Genomic DNA, 19,170 nt, shown 5'->3' on the forward strand with positions numbered 1-19,170 from the left:
CACTTGGTTATACTTTTGTTTTGTTTATATAACTTACTATTAGATCTCAGTGTTTTCCTAGACACTCTTTTTCTGGTACCAGATTTAGAGGGTTCTAGGAGAGTAATATATTTGATGTAAGTTGATGATTTGCTAGATTTACCAAATTTCATACTAATCTCTATACTTTCCATTACTCACCAACGGATCATCGAATTGGCAATATTTTGGAGAAGTCGAATCTCCATGTCCTTGTGATCTCTCCTGACTCCTCTCTTCAACTCTCAAAAGCGTGATAAGCAGAAAACAAAGAGGCCACATCAATTACCAAGTGCACTGTTACGCGGTCATAAAACACTAGTAACAGCCTTCTCTTATGATCTTGTTGTTGATCCCAAAACTGCTAGGATAATCCACCTCAACATACAAAATAATGGAATAGTCATCGAATACAAGTTTTTCATATCACAGACTTCACAAAATATGAAAAACAGGTTTGAACAACATTTATGATGTTTTTTTTTCCCTAACTGATGATCAATCATCCTTCAAATTTGTTTTTAAAACTAGTTGGTAATTAAAAAAAAAAGAAGATTATTTCTAGGCTAAAAAGGTAGAAGAAAACTACACTGCTTCGAAAACTTAAAAAACATTATCTTCAAAAAAATATGATATTAAATTGTTGTTATGAAAATAATTTCAATCACATAAATAAGAGATTTTACTCTTTTCAAATCAAAGAATGTTCATCACTTCATATGCTTTAAAGTCATGAATCACATTAGTCATTAAGCTACTAGGCCTACATGAGGGAGGCTTTCTTAGACCATCATTAACAGTGAGTTCTTAACTTTAGCTCTTAACATTGTTTAAGATTAAAATTTTGGTTTTTGTAAGTTAAGAGTCAAATCTTACCTTCTTAACACTCCCAAAAGCTCTTAGCTAAGAGTCAAATCTTAGCATTTTAATATGTATTGATTTATTTTTCAAAGTTTAATTCTAAGATAATAAGCTAAGAACCATCTAAGATACCACCAATAATTAGCCCTGAGACGGATCCGGATATCCGGCATTTTTGGGCATTTTTGAGATATCCGGATCCGGATCCAGTGCGGGCGGATCTCTAATTTTTTTATCCGGATCCGGTTATACCGGATTTCCGACCGTCGGATACCCGCTTGAAAAATTAAAATCCAGCGGATATCCGGATCCGGATCCTTACGTTATTAAAACAATTAAACTGATTGGGCCAACTAATGGGCAACTCAACTGTGTTGTAAGCCCAATTCAGTTAAAAATTCTGTAGGTTTTAGTGGCTATTTATAACACTTGCAGAGGACAAAATGAGTTTACGTAACCGATGTCAAAAAGCAAAGAGAAAATACTAAAGTCCCACATCGAGAAGCTATGAAAAGTAGCATTCCCCCACGCTGTTATATATATGAGTTTGTAAGCCTTCGTTATTTTCTGTCATACTCCCTCTGTTTCATAAAGAGTGTCGTTTTAAGGTTTTATTTTTGTTTCACAAAGAGTGTCGTTTTAGGTTTTCAATGCAAAATTTAATGTTTTTTTTATGTTTTATGACTATTAGTATTCTGCAGATTGTATTACTATTGGGCAGATTATGTTTAGGTATATAGTTAATGATGTTTTTGTTTAGAAAAAATAAAAAATTTAATGTTTTCTTAATCTGTGTGCAAAACTCTAAAATGACACTCTTCGTTATTTTCCTTCATATTTGTTTTCAGATATTAAATTATGGAATGAAAATAAATATATTTAAATGATATTTCTATGTAACGGATATTTATCCGGATCACAAAGATATTGATATCCGGATCTGTTTTAAGCGGATCCATGATTTTATTATCCGGATCTGCTTGGTCCGGATATCCTATTTTCCGGAGCGGATCCCGAATCGGATCTCGGATAATAGTGCCAGCCCTACCAATAATGGTGCTCTTCGACGGCTACGAACTTCAAACGGAAATCGATATGGGACCATGTGTTTGAAGGAAATCCTCAAATTACTATATTGCATTCTACAAAACACCTATATTAACGAAAATGCCACTCACTTACCCCTTTGCATTATTTTTTTGACAAACAAAGAAAAAGATAATTGCATTAAATCACTTAATCTTTTTCACACTCCTAATTCGAGTATTGGTGGCCTATGTCTATGTGACAATAAATTCTGGTAATCTTCAAGAAGAATGTCCCCTCTTTCCTTTTTTTTGTAGTATAGTATAACAGTATTTTCCTGACTCTGCCTTTAATAATCTTAGATAGTGTTTTTGTTATTTATTTTCATTTTTGGTTCAATAAATCTAAAACTGAAATTCATAATTATCTTAGACATTTAAAACAGTTTTTTTTTTTTTTTTTTGACACTCATATTCCTAAATATTGATCATCAATCTTCCAGTTTTTAACTAAAATAAGAAAACGTTTTTTAATTTATCCTTCCAAACAATAAAACTTACTTATCTTTTGGAGTATAATTTTAGTTAATATGTCAATTTGGCAATTCACCTGTCTCATTTACATAACTAATTATTGCCCCATTTGTGGAACACAATGGGCAGTTCCGTAATATCCCACCATACGAGAAATTTGTCCGCCAAAAAGATCAATTATATGTTTTGTAAAAAAGTCAAATATCTCTCTCTCTCTCTACTCTACTCTACTCGTGACTGAGCAAGAGAAAACAGAGAGCATAAGAAACCAATTCAGCCGATTTGTTTTTTCTATTTTCTAATCATTTACTCCTACAAAAGAAGACATGTTCATACCTTTATAGTGTTATCTAAACTCTTTTGGGGTCTTGCATAAGAAACCAGTTTTCAAGGTTCATGCCTGGCCGAATCCGATGTAGTAGTAGTCATCACCACAGATGTTCTCAAGAACTGTCTTCATCTCTTCAAATGTTTCGTATGCAGGCAAATGGAGAATGTAAAAACATGTGTTAGATGAAGGATATTCGGAGTCAGCAGCTTTCAAAATCTTAAATTTCTTTGGTAATCCTCTAAATCCTCCATGTGGTAAAAATTCTATGGATGCCCAAAATCTTAGTAAATTCCGCTGGCTTGGTTCTGTCATTCCCTCCACTATATTCCAGAACCAACCAATTTCTCTATCCGTAGCTTCGAATCCCGAGTCATAGGTGGTATGAGCCTTCCACTCTTCCATTATGATTCCGGTTACATCCCCACCAAACATAAGATCAAAATCCTCTGGCAACAAGCTTCGGAAGAATGATGTATGAGGTGTAGAACCAAGAAGCATATCACTGAATCCTTTTGCAAAAAAAGATACTTGTTCGGAGATGCTCTTCACAAACTTATGCCTGACATATAGATCCGTATATTCATTTACGTTCTCCCTTGTAACCACTATTGAATTACCAGCTTGACAGAGCTCCTCTGAGAAGACATTATCCCCTCTCTTGACGTCGATTTCGAAAGTCAAACCATCTCCAATTTTAGTCGGATCTTCTAACATGTCATTAAGACTCTTGTACAAGATTGGTTCTGTCTCCTTGATATCCTCCAAACCAATTTCCATTCCAGCTAGCTGTAAAAAGAAGATACGATCAAAGAATACATTCAGCTGGATCTCATGCATCAATGCCACACCCATCACACGACCGGCAAATTCGAACATGGTATTCACCATGAATCCTGCATAGATAAGGGTAGACTTAGGCACGAGATACTCCAAAACCCACAGCTTCTAATAGCACAATGCATACCTGGATTTGGGGAAAATCTTCTAGCATGTTCAGTATATGGAACATAGAATGGAGGAGGAGGTTTAACATCACATCTGAATATCTCTTCGGACAAAAGTAGTAAAAATTCTCGAGTAACACCGTCACCTATGCCTGGCTCAAGGTCAAACTCTACAGAAATCCCATGTTGGAGTGACTCCGGGCTTGCAGCCATTATTTGCAAGGATGATTCCACTAATAGATTGGACCGAGGTATCTTGATATCCTTCCTCATCAGGCCATGACCCAAAATAGGCAACATTAGCATTGCCAAATGTCTCCTAGCTTCAAAGTTAGTTAAGTCCTTTAACTCATTTAACCATTGGTGATCATCACCTCTATTTGCAAATCTCGTAATAAGGGTGCATAATGCAGCCTTCCTAGACTTTAGAACACTCATGAGTTCATCTTTAGCAAATTCCCGGATGCTGCTCGATAGGGCATTAATAGCTTTTAGAGAAAAGAGATACTCGGGGCAAAACGCTGATTCATCCTCATTCAAAGATGATCCGATAGCTATCACGAGTTCCTTAAAGATTGCATCGTAACTCATATCTGCAGCAATGTTAGAGTGAAGAACAAACGCTATCTCCATAAGAAATGATATGGTAGCCCTTTTAACGAACAACCGCATGCCCTCGCAAGGGAAGGTGTCTACCCAATCTAACATGGAAGTGAAGACAGTCCAACAAGACCAATGAAGTTTCTTATCAGGGCGGACTTTCTTAAGCATTCTACACAGTTCATATATCATTGGTATAATCTGCTTGTGTGCAGTACAAGGCAGATCTCTGCACTTTGTTAAGAACTTGCGAATGGAGTGTTTGGCAAATACTTCATCATTTTCAATGGGGGAAGAATATAGCATAACAAGAGCAGAGGGAACTGAAGATGCTGAGAAATTTTGCAGATATTCAACTGCTGCATCTTCACTGTGCCAAGGTATCACGTCAAAGAACATATCGAGCTTTTCACTGATTTCAGAATGGCCAATTTGGCCTCTGTACACATTGACCACTGTCTCAAAGAATGAATCAACGGCGGGCCAGTTTGAGTACTGGGTACCAACCAGATAGACCAGTGCGTTCTGTTCAATGGAGTAATCCCCGAGACATTGGTCGGTCTGTAGCTGTCTACCACCATATACTAATCGGTGCTCCGTCACTGGAATCTCCTTTTTAGTCGTGATTCTATTGACGGTATTATTCACACTATCGTCTATAAATGCTTCGACCCGGAGAATATCTCCATTTGGTATAATCCTAACGAAGAACTCCACTCTGGCGGAATCAGAAGAACCTTCCAGAGGCAACTCCCATGATGATGGCATCTTCTAGTTGAAGAAATTGAAACCCAAAGTCTACCTAGAAGAAACTGAAAACCGAAGGTCCGCTTCTTGCTCTCGTCGGAAGTCGCCCGTTGGTCTACTCAAGAAATGCGAAGCCGTGGAAGAAACCCTATGAGAAATTGAATCATGAAGAAAAAGGGGAACGCTTGAAAAGTTATTGACTGGGTTGACCCGGATCCAGATGAAGATCGGGCGGAGCACCTGAAGTCTGGAGCATTCGATTTCGGATTCCGGTTCGTTTTTATCTCATGTTTGGTTATAGCGGTTATCTAATCCTCGTTTAGTTTTGCAAACAATAATGTACTACGTATTCGATTAATTCATAAGCATAGTTTAAATGCTACATTCTATTACCGGCCCTCTTTTAAAAATCTCGTATATGTTGTCAAGAAATTAATTCGGAACAATATAAATTCGATTTACAAAACCTAAACCGATTAGGAAACCAAACAAAACCGGTTATCGTTCTTCTAAACGACCATCTCCTGTTAATTGTGCACTATAACACCGACAGGAATTTCAAACAAGATAATACTCAATATTTTTGAAAAGAATTGCTTACTAACTAGAGTTTTTGAAAATATCAACCGTATCAAATAACGAAATGTACAAATATTAATAAGAACATTAATAAGAATTGCTTACAAATATTAGTAGTCAACTAGTCATACATATAATAGACAAAAAAGGAAAAATATCACCTTTTCTTTGAACTGACAAAAAGAACACCAACAACAAAAATCACTTAAAAAATAATTTACTGTGATATTTGAAAAAGGAAAAATTATCATATTATATCAGAATATTTTTGTATTAAAGTAAAAAAAAAAAAAAAAAAAAAACACCATTGGGATGTTGATCCACATTTAACTTAACTTTGTTTTAGATATTTTAGTTTCGGATCTAAAATATAAAAGTAACCTGAATGCATTTAAAGTTCAGATTGGTATGTTTTAAAGTTTGATGTATCAGGATAAGCATATATTCTGGTTCTGTTAAACCAAACTCTCAATTATCTTATTTCCGGTTTAGTTACTCTATTCCAGTAAACCAAGTCTAAGTGTGTTTAGATCGAGTATATGTAGGCCTTTGGCCATCTTTGAGAAACTTAATCAATCAAAAACACAAATTATCTTCTTCAATCTCCTTTATTTCTTTCGATCATCATCATCTTCCATTTACACCAAATCTTAGATCTTCGAGGTGATCCTTCACCTTCTGGGCTTTGATTTGCCCTTATCTCGTGCTCTCGGTGAGTGCTGATTCGGGATTTATCATACCGTTACATTTGAATTTAGAACTGAACCAAATATAAATAGTTTTAACATTTAAATTCAGGAATCAACTTTAAATTTAGTTTAGTCTGTTTGAACAGGTAGATTAGATTTACCAAGAAAGTAATGCGATGGGCCTAATGTGGTATTTTGGCAGTAAATCAATTACAGAAATCATTAGTAATTCGATTTTGTAAAAATTGAGAAATGTTACATTGCCCCAAAAAAATGAATTTTTTTTTTTTTTTTTTTGGAATTTTGAATAGAGATGAAGAGCTAAGTAAATAATGAAAGGAAAAATCATTGTCAGCTACACGAACTATACGCCAACACATCACCACACATGCAGACTATTTTAATGTTTCGCTAACTACACGAACTATTGGTATTACATACGGACATCCCCGAACTATCATCGGTTATGTGTGCAACATCATAACCATCATTTCCAAATAATATAAATGTCTTGTTAACTACACGAAATATTTCTTTTTTTGTCAACTACACGAAGTATTTTCATCAATTTTTTTTTTAAACTAATAAGTTAAATAAAACTATATAATATATCAATGTAAATTATATATGTACATTATAACTAGTCTAACTTTAAAATTTTAATGTAATAAAGACTAAACTAGTTCCATAAAAAATATATGTGTTCATTAAAAATTTGTTAATTAACTTAAACCTATAATGAACATGTATAATTTAATTAAGTGACACTTTTAAAAATTTAGTTAAATTAATTTCATATAAAACATATGTGTGCATTAAAAATTAGTTAATTAATTTAACTTAAAATTATAAGGGATACTGCATATGTAGAATTTAAACTTTAAAAGTTATAATGCATATATATAATTAACAATAGTGTATTATTTACTTTTAGTTATTTTTTCATTTTGTAATTTAGTTTTTAAAAAATGATGAAAATATTTCGTGTAGTTAACAATACATTTATATTATCTGGAAATGATGGTTATGGTATATATAATTTACATTGATATATTATATAGTTTTATTTAACTTATAGTGATGTATAATTTAACTAAGTGACTATTTTAAATTTTCAACAATTTAATATAATAAATATTAAATTAGTTAAATTAATTTAACTTAAAAGTAAAATGCATTAAAAGTTATAATATATATATATATATATAATTTATAATAGTGTAATATTTACTTTTTAGTTATTTTTTATTTTTTAATTACTTTTTTTAAAAAAAAAATTTGATGGAAAAATACTTAGTGTAGTTAACAAGACATTTATATTATCTGAAAATGATGGTTATGGTGTTGCACACATAACCGATGATTGTTCGGGGATGTCCGTATGTAATACCAATAGTTCGTGTAGTTAGCGAGACATTAAAATAGTCTGCATGTGTGGTGTTGGCGTATAATTCGTATAGGTCACGATGATTTTTCCATAATAAAACAGCTTCCTTTCTTTCATTCATATCTCTCTCCTCTCTTCTTCGCCATTAGAGGAGAGAAAACACACTCTGAAATATAAGTTAACTCATCCAACAAATCCATTTTTTATCTTCTTCGTAAAGGCAACAACGACGTTTACTGCAAGATACTCTTCTTCATTCTGCATTCTTTCTTTTCCAATCAATTTCATCCCCTAAACTTGGTTTCTGAGCTGAGATTGGCTTTCTGGGTTTTGCTGGTATGCTATAGTTTCTTCACCTCTTCTCTAATTGGGTTGTTCCCCATTTGTTATTACTGATCTTTGCGAGATTTCAGATTGAAATTGCTGTTGAGATCTCAAGGTGCCTTTGCACTAGCTGGAATTTTTCGAGGTTTTTGTCTGTTCGTGAGTAGAAGAATTTGGATGGTCGCCGATGTAAGGGTTTCGTTTCCGCCATGAACACCAAGCGCGCCTACAAGCTCCGTATCCTTTTTGTTGTTTATATACACCAATTTTCTCTGATTTCTTCTTTAGGGTTTGTTTGTGAAAATCATTGATTGACTCCAGTGTCATGCTTGATCTGCTCCTTTTAGCTCGAGATCTGTATGCACTTCTTAGCTTTGTGTTTTGCGCTTTGTGAAGTAATTTATGACTTTTCGGTATCTGTGCGCCTCCAAATTTTAAGACTTTTTAGTCAATTTCTTCTTTGACTAGAGTCTCATCTCAGAGTATTGTTTAGCCTTGACTTGTGTGATTCAAAAAGAGGAATTTGTGGCACATTCTGCTGCTGTTAATTGTCTTAAGATTGGGAGGAAGTCCTCAAGGGTTCTCGTAACAGGCGGGGAAGATCACAAGGTCAATCTGTGGGCTATTGGTAACCCCAACGCCATCCTGGTTAGTTCTCACCTGTCCCTCCATTTATTCTATTGTGGAATGCCTCTGGTAGGATATGAGCTAGTTTTAGGGGAACTGCGACACACTTTTAGGTATATTGTAGTCGAGCGGGATGGATGATTTTCTGTCTGAGTGTCTACTTGTGGGGTTTTATGGTCAGAGTTTGTATGGGCACTCGAGTGGGGTTGATTCAGTAACGTTTGATGCTTCGGAAGGCTTACTAGCAGCAGGGGCTGCTAGTGGTACAATTAAACTTTGGGATCTGGAGGAGGCAAAGGGTAAGTTTAATAGTTCTATGATTATCTAAATACTTTTCTCATTTTCTGTTAGTCAGCTACACCCGGCTCTTATTTTTACCCTTTTGGTGAGTGTTTTGCTTCTGGTTCTCTAGACACCAATCTCAAGATATGGGATATAAGAAAGAAGGGCTGCATCCATACTTACAAGGGTCACACTCGAGGGGTCAATGTACTCAGATTCACTCCAGATGGTCGTTGGACTGTATCTGGAGGAAAAGATTATGTTGTCAAGGTTTGTAGCTGCCTTTTTTTTTTTCCTTTCTCAGTATGTATTGGGGAGGAAAACTGGGGAGTCAACTTAATAGAATTCAATTCATTGAACCTAAGCCCTAATTTTTCCCTTTGCAGGATTTCATCAAAAACCTCCTCTCTTCTGCATCAGAGAAAAGTATGGCTTCGGATTCAACTGCTGCCATTGAGAAAATTAAGCAGATTGTTGTCATCAACCCGAGATTACATCCACGATTGCCTTTAAGGTTTGATGCTGTCGCATTAGCTCTACACAATAGTTAATAGATTTAGCTTATATCCCCTGCGTTTATGTCACAGTAAGTTGGAATATGCTGTGTCGCAAGCAATTGAGACCGTTGTTCCTGAGTTTGTCAAGATGTCCGTAAGGCATGCACTCCAGAAAACCAAAGCTCATGTTTTGATGGTTAGTCTATCTCACTTGATGTTTTGGTTTCTGCTACTATCTAGTCTATTGTGCATCTGGTAACTCACATGGGTTTTCTTTTCCTCCATTTTTTTTAGGCTTATCCCTTAGGAACGGATGACCTTCTGAGAAATAATGCAGCACATATGATGGCCACTTCTTTAGCTCAAAGATATGCCAATGATTTTTGCTATGTATGTCTGGCCTTAATTTAACCATGTACTAAGTTTATGGTAAAAATATCTTGTCTTTGGATTAACCGACCTAAATTATGTCTGTCTCTTTTAAGGAACCTTTACGTGGATGGATGTTTAGCTTTCTCCATGGTTCATTTCAGCAGCCAGGCATTCCATATGAAACTCGGTGCAGAATTGTGGACTCTATCATCAGTGACAACCTTGAATCTATTTGCGGCGGCATCCAAGAAATTGCCAGAACAGAGGTTTGTTTCGGTTTCTAAGTCCTATTTGGATTTTGGGTGTTGCGACATATTATATATGTGATATGGCAGGTAGTGCGTGATATTGAAGCTCATGTTAGGTCATGGATTCATTCAAACATTGCTGAGGAGAAGATCATGGCCATAAAGGATAATTTCAAGGCAAACATTTCTGTGAGTGAGATGAAGGTTCTACTCGATTCGCATTTTGGGTTTGTGGGAGACAAATATGAAGCTTTGTTGGAGGCTATTTTCAGTGGGGTGGAGAAAGGCTTTGCAAAGGTTCTTGAGGAGAAGAAGAGCTATTTACGTTCCGTCATGGAACCGATGTCCGAAGGTTTTCTTCTTCAAGCTATAGAGAATTATTTCAAGAAAAGAAGCTCGGTTTCATTCGAGGAAGAACTGCCAATGGTGTTTGAGTGTCTTGTTAATGATCTTAGTCTTGTGGAGCGTGATGATTTAAACTCGCACATTAAAAACTTGAAGTATGAAACTGAAGCCACTACTTCAATTTGGCAATCTGTGAAGAATCTGCTTGAGAGAAGACGTCAGGGTGTTACTGTTCAAGGTAGATTCACATGGATTGGTTGACCATGGCCAGAATTAGTCTAAACTTGAATCTGAATACATTGAATATTTATTTTGCTTCTGTTTTCTTTCTAAATGTGGTTCCATGTATTCAAAAAGATTTCGTTTTCTTGCATTAAGCAGTCAATCTTTTATTTTGCGTTCCGCCCAAAACACCACACTTTCAATTTCATTTTCGCAGCTTCTGCTTCGTTTTCGTCGGCTAGACCTTTACGGTTGCTTCATTCTCAGTTTTTTGATCCGGGTTTGAGTCCGATTCGTTCTGCTGCACTGCTCTAATCACTGCCTATGCGAAGCTAGGGAGCATCGTGTTGTGCGCGCAGAGTGTTCGACAAAATGTCTAACTGAGATGTACCCGTGTGGAATGCAATGATCACGGGTTACCAAAGACGAGGTGATATGAAGGCGGCGATGGAGTTGTTTGACTCAATGCCTTGTAAGAACGTAACCTCGTGGACCACCGTCATTTCTGGGTTTTCTCAGAACGGGAATTACTCTGAAGCTTTAACGATGTTTTTGTGTATGGAGAAAGACAAATCCGTGAAACCAAACCATATTACTCTAGTTAGTGTTCTCCCCGCTTGTGCGAATCTAGGGGAATTGGAGATTGGCCGAAGATTAGTAGAAGGCTATGCTAGAGAGAACGGGTTCTTTGATAACATTTACGTGCGTAATGCTACAATAGAGATGTACTCAAAGTGTGGAATGGTTGATGTAGCGAAATGAAATTGGGAACCAGAGAAATTTGTGCTCATGGAACTCCATCATCACTGGTTTTCAAACTTTTGATGAGATTTTATGACTAGAAAGAAAAAAAGAAATCGTGGATATTAATTACCATACAAAACCGGGGATAACTAATTATCAAAGTTCCGGTATACACTTATCTAAACCCATATGTTTCCCTACCCGGTCTAAAATATGTACGGGTCGGGCTATGGACTTCCTATTTTATTCGTTGGGCCCAAGGCCCTTACTATCGATAGATACTTATAGTTTTTTTTTTTTTGTGTGTTGGACGGAGCAACTGCATCGTCGCCCCTGTCCGATTTCTTCTCCTCCCATGGCGATTTGGAGTTTCGAGTAAGCTTTCTTTGTGATTTTGGCCTTTAATTTCTTCTATAGATGAAATCTATTTGAGATTTGATCCGGGTTTTTTTCAGTTTGCCTAGTTTAACCGATGGAGATGTTTTTAATATTCCCGGAGAAACACCTAGGATGATAACAGATATGGTAATTTAATTCGTTGGTTTCTTTCTGTGCTTAGTGTATATACTCTCTCTAGTCTCATATATGAATCTGACAGTTGCTTCCGGGCTTTGGAGACGATACCGATATGGAATCTGTGAACAATTTGACCACAAGTGCGGAGGGTGTTTTAGCCGTAGCTTCTACCACTTATTCCTTGAAAGTACTGGTCGACTTCTTGACATCCCCCGAGGTGGATATACCTGTAAGAGCTATGGACTTAGGAACTATCACCCCAGTGGAGATCAGGAAGGCCTTTAAAATCAGTGATGGGAAACGGCAGTTTTCCACTATCTTGGCGTTTGGAGTGGACGTGACACATGAGGCGTCTCGTCTGGCAGCACGATTGCAAGTCAAAGTAATCCGTGGCAGTGTGCTTGAAACCCTGTGCCAACAATTCAAAGAGCATATCAGACGGCTGGGAGAGGAGACTGAAATGGATGATGAAGCAATCTTCCCATGCGTCCTCCGCATCTTACCCAACTGTGTGTTTAACAAGGACGACCCAGTTGTCCTCGGAGTTGTAGTTGTTCATGGTTACATTAAGGTTCCCTACCGTATTATCTATTAACTATTCAAACATGCATCTGTTGAACAGCTCATTTCTTTTTTGGTTTCAGGTCGGATATCCCATTTGCAATCTGCGAAGTGGTTGCCTGGAAATAGGACGTATTGCATGGATTGAAAAGGACCACCGATCCGTCAACGCTGCTAGGTTAGGCGACACGGTGATGATCAAGGTAGGTTTGAGATTATCTCAAAACAATAATACTATAGCTAGCTTTATCTTAGTATTATATAATTGGCTTTCGTTTGCTATTACACAGATTGTCGCATCAAACCCAGAAGAACGAGGACTTAGCTTTGGAAGCCATTTTGACATTAGTGATGATATCCTTGTCAGTCACGTTTCTAGGAAATCTATTAATGTGCTCAAATCTCGTTACAGGGTAGGTCTAGCTAGATCTCCCACCTTGATAACAAAATACCTCTTTTTAATCCTTGTATCCCAATTGCTAACTGAAATTAATTTAATTTCTGCAGGACCGAGTATCCAGGAGGGACGCGGTCGTCTTGTGTTACCTCAAGTGCGTTTTCAGTATCGAATAATCCATGGGGTCAAGTTACCTGCTTTGTGCAAGTCTATCTATCTGATGTTATAAATTACTAGGTTATGAGCTCAGTTTCAACAAAAATATTAAACATCTAATGTTGTTCGTTTATCTCTGTTTCCATGCTTTTGGCCTCTGTTTCAAAGACTTGTTGTTCATATATATCATCAACTTCTTTTCTAACCGAAGAAAGAAGAGAACAAAATATCATACTGGAAACCAAATGTCACAATTAACAGGAGGTTGATGGTAAGGACTCTGTGGAATGGGTATCAAACTGGAAACCAAATGTCACAATTAACCTAGTCACTCGGTACGTTAGTTAGTACTGGTAATTGGTACCGGTATGGCATGCTTGCTTTTCTTTTGGTTTCACTCTTAACAATGAATTTCATAAGAAGTTTGCTGATTGTTTTCGAGTTCCATACAGCTATCCACAGCATGGTGTACCACCAAACATTGCTCCTTGTATCCGTTTATTTCTAAGGATGATGTGCCTATTATAATTTGAGTTTTTGACAATTCTCTATGCACATCTTTCTCTAACAATTGAAGCCACTGGCATGTGTGTCATCTTCCATGCCATTTTTAACATTAGTTGGTTTAAACTAGTTTGAAAGTTCAAAATTCTCAAGGACTAAAACGTGAGTTTCTGTGTTCTTGGAAGTGGTGCCACATCTCTTTACATCATATTTTTGTATAAGATGCACAATATGCTTCTTCTTTTTATTTTCTTGCTTTGCTGTTAATCGTTGGATTGGTGATTGGTGAATATACGAGGACTTCACTTGTATCCGCTAAACAGGATGAATCTTTTCACTATTTCAGCCGTTGCAACTTACTTGCCAAAGCGAAAAGCAGATAAGAAGAAGAGTTTGTTGGGAAATCCCAAAGACTCTGATGAATCCAAAGTTGAAGTTGAGGTATGTCTCTACAGAAACTTCTGATACGGAATTTTTTTATATGTGTTTATGTTAATGTTTAGCCTGTGATGGCACTCATTCTCATGAACTAACCACAAAGCAAACTTCGCAGGAGGTTGATGGTAAGGACTCGGATCTCAAGGATGAGGGCCATGTGGAATGGGTATCCTACTGGAAACCAAATGTCACAAATAACCTAGTCGATGACTTTACTCGGTAAGTTAGTTAGTACTGATAATTGATAGATGAATAATGGATTTATGGCATCCTTGCTTTTCTTTTGGGTTCACTCTTAACATTGAATTTCGTAAGACGTTTGGTAATTGTTTTCGATTTCCGTACAGCTATCCACAGCATGGTGTACCACCAAACATTGATCCTTGTATCCTTTTATTTGATGATCTTCCTATGATTATTTGAGTTTTTGACAACTCTCTATACACATCTTTCTCTAATAATCAAAGGCACTAGCATGTATATCATCTTCCATGCCAATTTTACATTGGTTGGATTAAACTTGTTTGAAAATTCAAAATTCTCAAGGACCAAACGTGAGTTTCTGGGTTCTTGGAAGTAGTGCCACATCTCCTTACTTCGTATATGTGCATAAATGCACAAAGAACCTATAATTCCTTTTTCTTTTTGCTTTTCTGTTAATCTTTGGAATGGGAATCTATGATGATTTCACTTTGCCATGCTAAAGGTGTGATGGTCCATATCTATCTGCTCTTTCCTTTACTTAACTTTACTGGCAGACTTACTGGTGGAACCTAGTATAGTAAACTACTACCCTACAGTTTTTTTCAATGAGTTTTGGCTGCTAAGGGACAAGTTGATTTTAATCAATGAGACGGTCTCAGAGCTGCCACTTAATCTGGAAGTAAGCCCCATAAGCATGACAAAGTGGCAGCTGTTTCAGCAGATTGATCAGTCTTTCCAGATTCACCGTAGCTATGGAAGCATGCTTGATGGTGAATCTGACGAACTAAAGGTAATTCTGGTCCTTTATGGCCAGTTAGCTTCATTGTCATATTATATACTAGGATGTGCATCTAACGACTCTTAACTAGGAATCCCGAACGTAGTATAGAGATGTGATTAATTGTTTTCTGTTAATCGACGCTGCGGTGATCATGTTTCTGATGGTGTATAATTTACTTGCAGAGGGTGTTTTTGGAAGGAAATCCCTATCTGTTGGGCGTCACAATGTTGTTTCGATGCTTCATTCTGTATTTGACTTCCTTGCATTCAAAAATGGTAAAGACCTCAACGAACATCTACTTTCCTAAAATGCCTCTTGAAATTAGCTATTGAATTACCCGTGACATTCCCTGCAGATATCCAGTTTTGGAACAAGAACAAATCTATGGAAGGACTGTCTGCGAAGTCTGTCGTACTGAATTTTATCTGTCAGTTTATCATCTTCCTCTACCTGCTTGACAACGACACTTCGTGGATGATACTGGCTAGCTCTGGAGTTGGTGTCTGCATCGAGTTCTGGAAAATAGGGAAAGCCATGCGGATTGAGGTACCATCTGATATGACACAATCTGATCACTGAGTCAAGTATTTTTGTGCATGTGTAACATCATTCAAAAATCAGTGACATGTTCATCTGGTGTTTTTTGCTTTGCATTTAATCCGTGGCAAACATTTAAACTTCCCAGGTTGATCGAGTGGGATGATTCCAAGATTGAGGTTCCACGACCGTGAATCCTATGCAATCAACAAGACCAAGGAGTATGACGACATCGCCATTAAATTCTTATCCTATGCGCTCCTCCTCCTTGTTGTGGGTTTCTCCATATATTCACTTGCCTATGAACGCCACAAGAGCTGGTACTCATGGATCCTATCTTCACTAACGAGCTGCGTCTACATGTTTGGTAAAAATCCTTCAAAAGTATCTTAGACCAGCTCAAAACTCTCTTGTGGTTGATTCAATTGAGTCGAAATCAATGTGTTTTGTGTTTCCACAGGTTTCATAATGATGTGTCCTCAATTGTTCATCAACTATAAGCTGAAGTCAGTAGCACATTTACCATGGAGGCAAATGACATATAAGTTCCTCAACACAATCATCGACGATCTCTTTGCTTTTGTCATCAAAATGCCAATGCTGCATCGCCTTTCTGTCTTCCGAGATGGTGAATACAAATCCATCTTCCCTGAGTTTATTGATACATGTCTGTAGGATAGTTTTGGAATTCACAAAAATTGATGATGATCTAATTTTGGTGTTGTTGTTGTTGCAGATGTGATATTCTTAATATACTTGTACCAGAGATGGGTTTATCCTGTGGACAAAACACGTGTCAACGAGTTTGGTTTTGGAGGTGAGGATGAGTCTGTGGATACAAAGAAGATCTCTGACCAAGAAGATGACAAGAAAACAAACTAATTAGCTTTGTGCTTTTGTTCTTTCAAACAATTTTTGAGTTGTTTTTGGTTCTGCTTTAGGAAGTTTTGCTAATGCTGCTATTTGTATCCAAATGGAATTTTGGTTTAGGGTAATTTTAAAAAAATGTGTTAAAAGAACATCACTTGGTTATACTTTTGTTTTGTTTATATAACTTACTAGATCTCAGTGTTTTCCTAGACACTCTTTTTCTGGTACCAGATTTAGAGAGTTCTAGGAGATGTAATATATTTTGATGATTTGCTAGATTGACCAAATTTCATACTAATCTCTATACTTTCCATTACTCACCAATGGATCATCGAATTGGCAATATTTTGGAGAAGTCGAATCTCCATGTCCTTGTGATCTCTCCTGACTCCTCTCTTCAACTCTCAAAAGCGTGATAAGCAGAAAACAAAGAGGCCACATCAATTACCAAGTGCACAGTTACGCGGTCATAAAACACTAGTAACAGCCTTCTCTTATGATCTTGTTGTTGATCCCAAAGCTGCTAGGATAATCCACCTCAACATACAAAATAATGGAATAGTCATCGAATACAAGTTTTTCATATCACAGACTTCACAAAATATGAAAAACAGGTTTGAACAACATTTATGATGTTTTTTTTCCCTAACTGATGATCAATCAACCTTCAAATTTGTTTTTAAAACTAGTTGGTAATTAAAAAGAAGAAGAAGATTATTTCTAGTGTTGTAGACCGCATGGTCGGATGGACTCCATAACCGTGGGCAAACATTATCTTCAAAAAAAATAATATTTTAAGGGAAATTGTTAAAAATACCCTTTTTGGTGTGTCCCTTTTAAAAAATGCTCCTTTTAGATGTCAATTTTTAAAAATGCCCCTTTTTAAATCTGAAATTTTTATAAAGTTTTATTAGGTTTATAAGGTACTTATGGATTGTAACTACTACTTGAAGACTCGATCCAAGTATTTATAAGGTTTTATAAGGTGTTTTTAAAGGTTTTACAAGTTATTTTAAAGGATTTTTAAGGTTTTTCAAAGGTTTTACAAGATATTTTAAAGGTTTTTAAAGGTATTTAAAATGCATTTATAAGATATTTATAAAGTATTTATAAGATTTTAGATATATAGAAATGTAGTTTGTGTATGTTTTAATAATATTACATACATATTTGGGTAAATCTTATATTTTTAAGAGCATTTTTTAATAAGGTTTTTAAAAAGGGGTATTTTTGAAAAGTGGCATTGAAAAAGTGGCATTTTTGCAAAAGCGTTGTTATGAAAATAATTTCAATCACATAAATAAGAGATTTTACTCTTTTCAAATCAAAGAATGTTCATCACTTCATATGCTTTAAAGTCATGAATCACATTAGTCATTAAGCTACTAGGCCTACATGAGGGAGGCTTTCTTAGACCATCATTAACAGTGAGTTCTTAACTTTAGCTCTTAACATTGTTTAAGATTAAAATTTTGGTTTTTGTAAGTTAAGAGTCAAATCTTACCTTCTTAACACTCCCAAAAGCTCTTAGCTAAGAGTCAAATCTTAGCATTTTAATATGTATTGATTTATTTTTCAAAGTTTAATTCTAAGATAATAAGCTAAGAACCATCTAAGATACCACCAATAATTAGCCCTGAGACGGATCCGGATATCCGGCATTTTTGGGCATTTTTGAGATATCCGGATCCGGATCCAGTGCGGGCGGATCTCTAATTTTTTTATCCGGATCCGGTTATACCGGATTTCCGACCGTCGGATACCCGCTTGAAAAATTAAAATCCAGCGGATATCCGGATCCGGATCCTTACGTTATTAAAACAATTAAACTGATTGGGCCAACTAATGGGCAACTCAACTGTGTTGTAAGCCCAATTCAGTTAAAAATTCTGTAGGTTTTAGTGGCTATTTATAACACTTGCAGAGGACAAAATGAGTTTACGTAACCGATGTCAAAAAGCAAAGAGAAAATACTAAAGTCCCACATCGAGAAGCTATGAAAAGTAGCATTCCCCCACGCTGTTATATATATGAGTTTGTAAGCCTTCGTTATTTTCTGTCATACTCCCTCTGTTTCATAAAGAGTGTCGTTTTAAGGTTTTATTTTTGTTTCACAAAGAGTGTCGTTTTAGGTTTTCAATGCAAAATTTAATGTTTTTTTATGTTTTATGACTATTAGTATTCTGCAGATTGTATTACTATTGGGCAGATTATGTTTAGGTATATAGTTAATGATGTTTTTGTTTAGAAAAAATAAAAAATTTAATGTTTTCTTAATCTGTGTGCAAAACTCTAAAATGACACTCTTTGTGAAACAGAGGGAGTATTTGTTTTCAGATATTAAATTATAGAATGAAAATAAATATATTTAAATGATATTTCTATGTAACGGATATTTATCCGGATCCGGATATCCGGATCACAAAGATATTGATATCCGGATCCAGATCCGTTTTAAGCGGATCCATGATTTTATTATCCGGATCCGCTTGGTCCGGATATCCTATTTTCCGGAGCGGATCCCGAATCGGATCCTGGATCCCGGATAATAGTCCCAGCCCTAATAATGGTGCTCTTCGACGGCTACGAACTTCAAACGGAAATCGATATGGGACCATGTGTTTGAAGGAAATCCTCAAATTACTATATTGCATTCTACAAAACACCTATATTAACGAAAATGCCACTCACTTACCCCTTTGCATTATTTTTTGACAAACAAAGAAAAAGATAATTGCATTAAATCACTTAATCTTTTTCACACTCCTAATTCGAGTATTGGTGGCCTATGTCTATGTGACAATAAATTCTGGTAATCTTCAAGAAGAAT

At 36.1% G+C, this 19,170-nt stretch overlaps 4 protein-coding genes across 5 annotated transcripts; 3 read left to right on the top strand and 1 right to left on the bottom strand.

Annotated features, from left to right (window-relative positions):
• Positions 1 to 2,701: 2,701 nt before the first annotated feature.
• On the bottom strand, positions 2,702 to 5,452 carry LOC110227630 (E3 ubiquitin-protein ligase UPL5-like). Its single transcript, XM_021022495.1, has 2 exons — positions 3,734 to 5,452; positions 2,702 to 3,662 (listed from the first exon to the last, which is right to left on the bottom strand). The coding sequence occupies exons 1-2, from the start codon at positions 5,079 to 5,081 to the stop codon at positions 2,833 to 2,835; spliced, it is 2,178 nt and encodes a 725-aa protein (XP_020878154.1). The 5' UTR covers positions 5,082 to 5,452; the 3' UTR covers positions 2,702 to 2,832.
• A 2,370-nt stretch (positions 5,453 to 7,822) lies between these two features.
• On the top strand, positions 7,823 to 10,806 carry LOC110227631. Of its 2 annotated transcripts, none has more exons than XM_021022497.1 (10): positions 7,823 to 8,051; positions 8,129 to 8,276; positions 8,521 to 8,687; positions 8,848 to 8,965; positions 9,079 to 9,218; positions 9,335 to 9,462; positions 9,536 to 9,641; positions 9,740 to 9,835; positions 9,931 to 10,083; positions 10,153 to 10,806. In XM_021022497.1, exons 2-10 carry the CDS (start codon positions 8,249 to 8,251, stop codon positions 10,669 to 10,671), a joined length of 1,455 nt encoding a protein of 484 aa, XP_020878156.1. In that variant the 5' UTR covers positions 7,823 to 8,051; positions 8,129 to 8,248; the 3' UTR covers positions 10,672 to 10,806. The 2 variants fall into 2 exon arrangements, with proteins under 2 accessions (XP_020878156.1, XP_020878157.1); XM_021022498.1 differs by having other exon boundaries at positions 8,557 to 8,687.
• Positions 10,807 to 11,657: 851 nt separating this feature from the next.
• Positions 11,658 to 13,211, top strand: LOC110227634 (eukaryotic translation initiation factor 5B-like). Its single transcript, XM_021022502.1, has 6 exons — positions 11,658 to 11,751; positions 11,832 to 11,901; positions 11,975 to 12,463; positions 12,537 to 12,656; positions 12,744 to 12,866; positions 12,961 to 13,211. The coding sequence occupies exons 1-6, from the start codon at positions 11,732 to 11,734 to the stop codon at positions 13,024 to 13,026; spliced, it is 888 nt and encodes a 295-aa protein (XP_020878161.1). The 5' UTR covers positions 11,658 to 11,731; the 3' UTR covers positions 13,027 to 13,211.
• A 201-nt stretch (positions 13,212 to 13,412) lies between these two features.
• On the top strand, positions 13,413 to 16,494 carry LOC110227867 (CLPTM1-like membrane protein cnrB). Its single transcript, XM_021023754.1, is given in 13 exon segments — positions 13,413 to 13,474; positions 13,641 to 13,672; positions 13,857 to 13,951; positions 14,064 to 14,167; positions 14,296 to 14,333; positions 14,707 to 14,942; positions 15,116 to 15,158; positions 15,161 to 15,208; positions 15,289 to 15,479; positions 15,619 to 15,631; positions 15,634 to 15,837; positions 15,931 to 16,098; positions 16,207 to 16,494. Coding segments are annotated over 13 exon segments (1,380 nt in total). The 3' UTR covers positions 16,353 to 16,494.
• Positions 16,495 to 19,170: the final 2,676 nt, after the last annotated feature.

This window comes from Arabidopsis lyrata (genome assembly GCF_000004255.2).
Source record: "Arabidopsis lyrata subsp. lyrata unplaced genomic scaffold ARALYscaffold_6, whole genome shotgun sequence".
In the NCBI taxonomy this organism is placed as follows: Eukaryota; Viridiplantae; Streptophyta; class Magnoliopsida; order Brassicales; family Brassicaceae; genus Arabidopsis; species Arabidopsis lyrata.

Coding starts and splice junctions, on each gene's coding strand:
- LOC110227630 (XM_021022495.1), bottom strand. CDS start 5,081: ATGCCATCATCATGGGAGTTGCCTCTGGAAGGTTCTTCTGATTCCGCC. Junction 3,663..3,733: donor AAGATTTTCCCCAAATCCAG/GTATGCATTGTG, acceptor TTATCTATGCAG/GATTCATGGTGAATACCATG.
- LOC110227631 (XM_021022497.1), top strand. CDS start 8,249: ATGAACACCAAGCGCGCCTACAAGCTCC. Junction 8,966..9,078: donor GGATCTGGAGGAGGCAAAGG/GTAAGTTTAATA, acceptor CTGGTTCTCTAG/ACACCAATCTCAAGATATGG. Junction 10,084..10,152: donor AAGAAATTGCCAGAACAGAG/GTTTGTTTCGGT, acceptor GTGATATGGCAG/GTAGTGCGTGATATTGAAGC.
- LOC110227634 (XM_021022502.1), top strand. CDS start 11,732: ATGGCGATTTGGAGTTTCGA. Junction 11,902..11,974: donor CTAGGATGATAACAGATATG/GTAATTTAATTC, acceptor TGAATCTGACAG/TTGCTTCCGGGCTTTGGAGA. Junction 12,657..12,743: donor GCGACACGGTGATGATCAAG/GTAGGTTTGAGA, acceptor GCTATTACACAG/ATTGTCGCATCAAACCCAGA.